This window comes from Quercus robur, chromosome 1 (genome assembly GCF_932294415.1).
Source record: "Quercus robur chromosome 1, dhQueRobu3.1, whole genome shotgun sequence".
NCBI lineage: Eukaryota > Viridiplantae > Streptophyta > Magnoliopsida > Fagales > Fagaceae > Quercus > Quercus robur.
Window position 1 is genome coordinate 4,779,489 of NC_065534.1, and position 9,900 is coordinate 4,789,388.

Here is a 9,900-nt window from a genome sequence, read left to right on the forward strand (position 1 = left end):
CACCGCCATAACCCACCAACATCAGCCCATCACAACCCATGAAACCCACCAACATCAACCCATTACAACCCATGAAACTCAACTCGCATCCACCAAAAAAAAAAAAAAAAACCAAGGCGATCTGAGATGGACGGCGCTGCGTGGTGGATGGCGATCTACCCAGCCGAACCCACCCATCAAAAAAAAAAAAAAAAAAAAAGACAGAAAAACCACAACTAGAGAGAGATCGGCATGGAAGTGAGGCGTCGGTGTGGAAGAGAATTGATGGTGAAAGAAGAAAATATGAGAATATGAGAGAGCTATATGATCGGCGTTTGAGAGAAAAAAAAAATGAGTAAGAGACTGACAGAGAGAGAGAGAAAAGAATAAAAAATTCATTAAAATTTTGAGAAACCAGACCCAAAACTCGAGCGGGGCTTTATTGAAATCAAAAGAAAAATTAGGATACTTCGGCCATAACCAAATGGGCTATGTCCTCAGGACAGTCTTCCAACCAAACTTGAAATTCAGGACCTGTTCGAGCCCGTTTAGCTAAGGCATTAGCTACTCTATTACATGAACGAGGAACAAAACAAAATTCAGAAAAAGCTAAAAGAGAAACATGGTCTTGGATGTCACCAACTATGTGACCATGCGCTGACTGGTCTGCTTCTCTGTTTTTAACTGCTCTGCTTCTCTGTTTTTAACTGCTTGGATGACCACTGCGGCATCTCCTTCAAATATCACTTCATGGAGACCGATCTCGACTGCGAACTGGACTGCACGTCTGCAAGCTAGTGCCTCCACTATTGCCACTGATTAAGGGAGCGGGATATGCATGGAAAGTGCACCAATGACTGCACCTACATTGTCACGTATGACCACGCCCAATCCGGCTGCGTCAGTGGAGGAAAACAGAGCGCCATCAAAGTTGGCCTTGTACCGAGTCTGTGTCGGGGCACTCCAGTGAGGCTGAGTTGAAGCTTGAGATGTCACTGAGGCGTCTTCCTGGGCTTCGAGGAAGTCTTATAGCATCTCACTCGCTATGGACAGCACTGGTTCAGTGGGTGAGTTGGGCGATCAAGGCGAATCGCATTTCGTCTGTTCCAGAGCAAACAAGATATGATTGCAAAAAACTCCACCCCATAGTCATCCCTAACCTGCAAAAAACTAGAGAAAAGGTTAGTGAAATCCCTCGGTGGGGGGGGGAGACCGCATGTTGAGCTAAGGTGAGTGCTTTCCAAAGGTTGGCCACCTCTGTACAGCCCCACGCTACATGCAGAATGTCTTCAGGGTGGGTTTTACAGATGTTGCAGCGGTCAGAGGCCACAATTTGGCGGCGGAAAAGGTTGTCCATTGTTGGAAGTGAGTTGTTGCAGGCTCGCCAAATAAAATGCTTCACCCTATTGGGAGATCGTAGCGTCCAAACACCTCTCCAAAGCAAACGCTGAGGGTTCGGATTTGAGCTACCAGGACTGCTAGCTGAAGCATCACTAGCTAGCAGTTGATATGCACTTTGAGTAGAGAAAACACCCGAAGGATTTTTAGACCAGATGATACTGTCTTGGGGCAGTCTAGTGCTTAGGGGGATACTCGATATATTTTTGGCTTCGTGGGGTAGAAACATGTGTCTGACCTCGTCCTCTTTCCAGGCTCCAATCTCAGTATCAATTAACATACTCACCTCATCAGGGGGAATAAAAGGGATCGGTGAGCTCACTGTTCTATAAACTTTGTCAGGCAGCCACTTATCCTCCTTTATACTCACCATTTTACCATCCCCAATCCTCCAAACCATGCCTTTCCGTACCACATCTCGTGCACTTAAAATACTCTTACATGCATAAGAGCCATTAGTCGACCTAGTGGCTTCAAGAATAGAGCAATCTAGAAAAAATCTAGCTTTAAATACTCTATGGCAAAGCGACTCCGGGTATTTTAACATCTGCCATACTTGCTTGGCTAGTAAAGCTTTGTTAAATTTCTCAATCTCCTTGAAACCCATGCCTCCGACTTCCTTAGCTTGACAAAGACGCTCCCACTTTACCCAATGGACTTTCCTACCATCACCACTATAGCCCCACCAGAATTTACGGATCATAGACTCAATTTCCTTTATCAAACCTTTAGGGAGTTTAAAGCAACTCATAGAATAGATTGGGATGGCTTAGATCACGGATTTTATTAGCACCTCTCTCCCTGCTTGTGATAGGAGTTTTTTCTTCCATCCTTGAAGCCTCTTCCATATTCTTTCCTTGATATAAACAAAATTTTGTCTCTTTGCTCTACCCACAATAGCCGGTAGCCCCAAGTATTTCTCATATTGTCTAATAGATGATACTCCTAAAAGGTGTTGGATTCTTGCTTGAAGATCATGGTTGGTGTTGGAGCTAAAGAAAATGTTGGTCTTGTCTTTATTAATTTTCTACCCCGACCCCTTTTCATAAATTGATAGGATATCAAGGATGACCTGACATTCCAATTCTTTTGCACGGCAGAAAAGAACACTATCGTCTGCAAAGAAAAGGTGGGATACACGTGGACCATTTCTGCAGATAGACACTCCCCTAATCAAACCTTCAGATTCAGCCTTGTGAAGCAAACCTTGGAGACCCATAGCACACACCAAAAACAAATACGGCAACAAAGGGTCACCCTGTCTCAGACCCCTACTTGGCTTGATAGTACTACCTGGAACCCCATTAAGTAAAACCGAGTATGAAATTGACTTCACACAAGACATAATGGTTGCTACAAACCTCCCAGAAAAACCCAAGTGCAACATCGCCCTCTCCAAGAACTCCCACTCCACTCTATCATAAGCTTTGCTCATGTCAAGCTTTAGAGCCATATACCCTGTCTTCCCTTGTGTTTTACACTTTAGATAATGTAGAGTCTCAAAAGCCACTAGAACATTGTCAGTTATGAGCCTACCCGAGAGGAAAGCACTCTGCGAATCAGAAACTACATAGGGCAAAATCATTTTCAGACGATTAACTAAGACTTTAGCAATGAGTTTATAAACTACATTACAAAGACTAATAGGCCTGAAATCTGAGACTTTTTTTGGATCTTTTATTTTAGGTATAAGAGCAATGAAAGTAGAGTTTAGAGATTCTGGAATAACACCGGAATTTAAAGCAGATAAGACTACCTTAACCACATCTTTACCAACAATGTGCCAGGAAGATTTATAAAAAATGGGAGACATACCATCCGGGCTAGGAGCTGTAAGTGGTGCCATTTGGTTGAGAGCTCTTTGGACTTCTTCAGCAACAAAAGGCTTGTTCAAACTCATGTTCATCTCATCTGTGACTGTAGGAGGTATACTACTCAAAATCTCATTAAAGCCATCTGGGTTCAAGGTGGCAAACAAGTTACTGAAATAGGTACTAGCCAAACTGCCCATTTGCACATCATCCTCAGTCCAATTGCCGACCTCATCTTCTAAACCAATAATGTAATTGCTCTTGTTACGTTGGTTTGCTTTACAATGAAAGTACCTAGTGTTTCGGTCACCCTCTTTTAACCACTCAAGATGGGAACGCTGCTTCCACATTGTTTCTTCTCTAACCTTTAGCACTGAAATGTCATCACGGAGCCTCTTCATACGGATTGGATCTGTTCTGTACAGATCAGCTTCCTCAGCAAAGCTCAGCTCCTTCAACTTCCTAACTAAAGTGGTCCTTACATGCCCAAAAGCCTCCCGGTTCCAAACTCTAAGATTGTCTTGGTAACTTATGAGTTTTTTTAATAGTACATTCATTGGATCAGTATTAGCAACATCAACCCATGAATTTTTTATCACATCCTCACAAGACTTCTCTTTGATCCACATTGCCTCAAACTGAAATGGGCGCCCTTTCTTGTAAAATCTTTTGTGTTCAGCATCTAAAATGAGAAGGATAGGCCTATGGTCCGAATGGAAGCATTCCAAGTGATGAATACGAAAAGTAGGGAAACGTAGGAACCAATCCACTGTTGCTACACCACGATCTAACCGGATCCATACATTGTGATCACCCGGTCTTCTGTTGCACCAAGTAAAGCGGAAACCATTAAAATCAAGATCTTTAAACCCACAGTAATCCAAAGCATCCCGAAAACCTTGCATCTGTCTCTCTGGTCGGTCCAACCAACCCTGTTTCTCTTCAAGTCTTAGAATCTCATTAAAATCATCCACACAAACCCATGGTAGAGTCAATCTTTGGCTTAAGTCTCTGAGCATATTCCAGGAATTTTCCCGGCTGGCCATTTCAGGGTCTCCATAGAAACCTGTGAAACGCCAAGCATCATCCATTCCTTGATCCACCACTCCATCAATATGATTATCTGAAGAAGTCAAAACATCCAACAAAAAGTCATCTTTCCACAATAAAGCCAACCCCCCACCCCTATTATGGCGAGGAACAACAAAGTGTTTATTATACTGCATTTTACGACTTATTCTCTCAATAACTTCCCTATCAACTTTCATCTCCATTAGAAAGATTAGTTTGGGATCTTTACTGCTAACCAAAGCAGCGAGTTTGGCCTCTGTCTGTGGGTTCCCAAGCCCACAACAGTTCCAGCTTAGGCAACTCATTGTAGCTAGTGGTGCTGGCAACCAACATTCACCTGAATATTTTCACTATAAAAACCTCCAACTGCACATACTCGTTTTTTCTTTTGAACAGATTGCTCCGAGAGCTCCAACACTGGTCTCCTATTTTCTTGCACTTCCATATCAGTACTGTCATTATTTTCACCAACCTCTCGCTCCAATTTTGACCATTTTTTCTTTGATCCATTTCGGGGTTGTGTAGTAGCCTGGTTTGTTATGTCTGATAAGGGTGTAGTTTTTGCATTGAAAGAAAAAAGTCCAGACAGCCCCACGTTATTTATTGCACTATTATCACTACCCTCTACGTTTTGCATGGGCATGATGGCATGGAATTGACCTCCCAAGTCTGCCAACTCATTATTTAACTCCACAGTATTCACATGAGAATCATTGATAAAGGCAGTACATATATTAGAGGCAGTAGATAAAGGCACACCTGATGGTTCAAATTCCATGGTAGTCACATCAATCACTGAAGTATCCTTCGTGTCCATCTCACCTCCCTTAGTCCCACTGTCTCTATTTTCAGATACTTCCTTGGAGCTAGACTATTTTTTTAGCATTGTAGGTCCCTTCTTCCACTTCGGAGTACCATGGGAACTTCCAGGTGCCACCACAACTGTCTTTCACATAGGCCTCACTGGGTCAGCATGGAGCCACTCTCCATATTGTTGATCCTTTTTTTTCAGCCTTCCCTTCCCTTGAAGCCACACTTCACAATCTCTCTCACCGTGGGTAACTTTTCTGCACCAGTAGCAGAAATTAGGTAGCCGCTCAAACTTTAGCAAAGCCTACCCCACATGCTCTCCACCAGACCATAGTTTATAGCACCGTGGAAGGGCCTTAGTAATATCTATTTTTGCTCGGATTCGCAGAAACTTACCTCCCTCACCATCATCTTCTGGATCGGCCACCTGTATTAGGGTCCCAATCATGTTACCCACTGCTTCACCAGTCGCCTGAGTTTGACATTGATCCAGGACATTATGGAGTTGCACCCAAAACGTAACCAAGTCAAATGCTAGCAGCAGAACACTCTCCATATCCACAGCCCGTTGGAAAATAACCAAACTTTTGTCGTACGACCACGGTTCAAACTCCAGCACTCGTTCCAAGTCCATCGCGTCGTCAAACTCAAACAGCAAAATTTTGCCACCAATGTCTCTAATCTTCATCTCACCAATCGGTTTCCACAAAGGTTTGAAGGCCCGACCAACTGCTTCAGCATTAACCACTCTTTTTGTAAAGAACTTCACTGCTAAGTGGACAATGGAAGCCTCCTTTTTCCGGGGTACATCAGCCCCTTGCTCCACTTCTTCCGTCAACGAAAACCGAGACCATAAATCCTCAATGTTAGACACAACGCCGAGGAAGTTTTCAATAAACCCTACGAGATAACAACACCCAAAGGAACAACCCAACACCGTCCTACCAGTCACTAGGGTTGAAGGGAAACCAACGACCTCCATGAAGAGAGGGACAAAATTCTACACACAACGCTAAGGGACTTAGCTAGCAAACCCTAGCAGAGAAACCCTTGGCGGCGTGAGAAAAATGTTATGTAATACACAACTTCTTTTTTGTTAGTTTAGCTAATCTATCATTCACAAACAATTACATTAATTTCAATACTTTGTTATTATTCTATTAAATATTATTTTATTTATCTAATTTTTTTTTTTCAACCTATCCTTCCCCAGTTTAACACTCTTCGGAATTACCACCACCAGAGATCAAAAACACCCAAACACAAACACATCAAACCAACCAAATCCAACACCAAACATCAAACCCAACCCAATTAACAAAAACCTAGATCTTGAGAAATTGGAGTAACAACAATGATCTTGAACGGTTGTTAAGAAACCAAAGGTCTTGTAACAGCGAGTCCTAAGGCAGTGGATACAATAGCTGACACTAAAAGCCTAAATGTTGTTGGTTTTGTCGGTGGCGGTCCATTGCTCATTTCAAAATACTTTTTCAAACAATTGAAAATGAATTTATTTGGGTGCGTTTGTATAGACCGTTGAAAAATTGTATTTTGAGTTTAAAATGCTCGTTTGTAAAAAATCTCTAAGGAGTTGTGTTTACAAAATAGATTTTTGGGTTTTAAAAAAGTTTTTTTAATTTTCCAAAACGATTAACCAAACGAACCCTTAGTTTTATTGATGAACAGTAACTCAATAGAGGTACTAAGTTATTGTTCATTTGTTTTTGTTTATGTTGATGAAGTTCATTTGTTAATTTTTGTAAGTAAGGTATTGAGGCTGATTTATGAGACTTTTTTTTTTTTTTTGGATGAAGTTCATTTCTTAATTTTTATAAGTAAGGTACCGAGGTTGATGCATGAGACTTTTTGTTGAAATGCTACTTTTAATCATAGTACTTTTGCTTTCAAAAAAATCATAGTACTTTTAAAGAGCTTGAAGAGAGTGCCTAGCTCATTGGCTAACAATTAAAATAAACTTTAATGTGTACATTTAATCATAGTACTAATATGTTTGAATGATTTAAATTTTCATATTTTTTTGAGAGAGTTTCAACCTATGGCGTTCGCTCCTGATAATAGCTCTTTATTATCAGACCAAGACACCAATCAGTTTTTGGTATATATACATATCTATAACATAGGTTTTATAAATGAAATATAATATAAATCGAACACTTACAATTCCAATTGAATATCTACTAGGTGGCCATACTTAGAAAACTTTCTGTTCAGATTAGATTTGAGATTATCACAATAATTTGTACTTTGCATAAAAGATAAAAATTTGCAATAAGCCAATATATAAGTTGTTTTATTTTTAATGAGAAATCAAAGCATATTTACTAAGAAAATTACTATAATTACAATAGATAACAATACTATAATTATCAACAACAATGAAAATTCATGACAATGGTGACCTTGTCCATTGTCACATGTATTATGTATATTAGTCCCTAGTTTCACTAAGAAATCACATACCTTAGCTTTTGTGTTATCAGATACATTTCGAAATACTAGGCAGTTGCTAGGCATAGACATGGTGCCTTGAGAACCGTGTCACTTCTTCTCTTCCACCAAAGGCATAATTGAAATAGCTTGCTTATCAAGTAGACAATTTGAGTAACCAATAACATGTTTCACAGATTCTATTTCTAATTCTAATTTCTTTCCCTATACTACTATTATATTTTTACATCATTTTCCTATACTATGACTATTAATGTTAAAATTTATATTTAAATACTAATTTAACTAAAATTTTATTTAAGTTTTGTTCTATTTTTATTTCTACTTCTTTTTCTTATACTATTATTATGTTTTTACATCCTTTTCCTATACTACTACTATTAATGTTAAATCTTATATTTAAATACTAATCTAACTAAAATTTAATTTAAATTTTGTTCTATTTCTATTTTTACCTCCTTTTCCTATACTACTATTATGTTTTTACATCATTTTCCTATACTACAACTATTAATGTTAAAACTTATATTTAAATACTATTCTAACTAAAATTTGATTTAAATTTTGTTCTATTTCTATTTCCTTTTCCTATACTACTATTATGTTTTTACATCTTTTTCCTATACTACTACTATTATTAGGACTAACACTAACACATTACAACAGTTCACTTTAAAATTAGTTGATAACTTATTAAAACAAAAAATGTAGTATTTAGATCACTTTCCTACCTCAAATTAAATAAAATGAAATACTATCATTCATAATTTCTTTAGATATTGCAGATTATTTGTAACATAAAATTTAATTCTGTTGAAAATGCTAAACTTTTGAAACCTTGAGATCAAAATGATCAATTAAATCCATATGCATAAAATTGCTGCAAAATGATTGCAATGGTCATCTAGCTGACCCTTTTGTCTTTAAATCTGCATGTAGATTAATTTTTTTTCAATTTAATTCACTATTGTATGTGCAAATTTCAGGCTTATGTAACCCAAGAGGATGTGTTGTTAGGAACTCTCACTGTGAGGGAAACCTTAACTTACTCAGCACATTTGAGGCTTCCAATTAAAATGACCATAGAAGAATTCAATGGCATTGTGGAGGGAACAATCATTGAAATGGGTCTCCAAGATTGTGCAGATAGATTGATTGGCAACTGGCACTTAAGAGGCTTAAGTGGTGGTGAGAAGAAAAGATTAAGTATTGCACTCGAAATCCTCACAAGACCTTGTTTATTGTGTCTTGATGAACCCACCGGTGGCCTTGATAGTGCCTCAGCTTTCTTTGTAGTTCAAACTCTTAGAAATATTGCTCGTGATGGACGGACCATTATCTCTTCAATTCATAAGCCAAGTAGTGAAGTCTTTGCACTCTTTGATGACCTTTTCTTACTGTCTAGTGGTGAAACTGTTTATTTTGGAGAAGCAAATATGGCAATCGAGGTATAATAGTTTACATATTCCTTTTTATCACAAGCATGGCTTTGCAAAATAAGTGTTTGATGCTGGCACAATAAATTTTTGTTGTTTTAAAAAATAAGAACATATCACTCTTAAAAGGTTTAATTTGATTTAAAATTCATAATGAGTATCTTCTTGGTAATCTAAGCTGTTTCATGATTCTTACAGTTCTTTGCTGAGGCAGGTTTTCCATGTCCAAGCAGAAGGAATCCTTCTGATCATTTCCTACTATTATTGTTCATACACGTGCACATCAAGAAGCCAAATAAGACAAAATGAGAGGATAAGTAATTTACCATGTACCAATCTGAAATCAACTTGTTATGGGGACCCTTACACTTATGCTTTTTACGGTAAACAAATACTGCTATTTCCACAGATGCAAACTGTAAATAGATTTCACCCTTGTTACTATAGGCCATATAAAGAAAGTTAGTAAAAAAAAGTTACAAACTGATGATGCCGGAAATATGCCCACCAGTGAGTCACACGTTCCTCGTACGATCGCGAATGGCACCTGCACAACGAAAAGGAATAACCTAGCGGGGAGTACCGGTGTGGTACCGGCCAAACACCCTCCGAAGGTCAAGTTAGAATTATGCTCACTGCTCTAGAGTGCTAGAGAGGGTAAATTATGCGTACCTTGGTTTGTGAGGGTGCTTGGGTTTTTATAGTAGAGAGGGCTGCCCCTCTTTTCCTTGGAGTAGAAGTCTTTTCCTTATAGGAGTCTTCTTGGGCATATTTTACGGGATTCTTTCCATATAGGAGTCCTTAGATTTCATGAGACGTGAGGAGCAAGTTATTTATTTGTACACGTAAACGTACAGGATAGACATTCCATAGACTGACGCCGTCAGTTTATGTTATCCCGTCAGTCTCCGCCTATCCCGTTA

At 38.9% G+C, this 9,900-nt stretch overlaps 1 protein-coding gene across 1 annotated transcript; it reads left to right on the forward strand.

Annotated features, from left to right (window-relative positions):
* The first annotated feature begins 8,497 nt into the window (after nt 1-8,497).
* On the forward strand, nt 8,498-9,286 carry LOC126721688 (ABC transporter G family member 15-like). The gene is made up of 2 exons (XM_050425015.1): nt 8,498-8,989; nt 9,176-9,286. Exons 1-2 carry the CDS (start codon nt 8,513-8,515, stop codon nt 9,284-9,286), a joined length of 588 nt encoding a protein of 195 aa, XP_050280972.1. The 5' UTR covers nt 8,498-8,512.
* Nucleotides 9,287-9,900: the final 614 nt, after the last annotated feature.

Coding starts and splice junctions, on each gene's coding strand:
- LOC126721688 (XM_050425015.1), top strand. CDS start 8,513: ATGTGCAAATTTCAGGCTTATGTAACCCAAGAGGATGTGTTGTTAGGA. Junction 8,990..9,175: donor AAGCAAATATGGCAATCGAG/GTATAATAGTTT, acceptor TGATTCTTACAG/TTCTTTGCTGAGGCAGGTTT.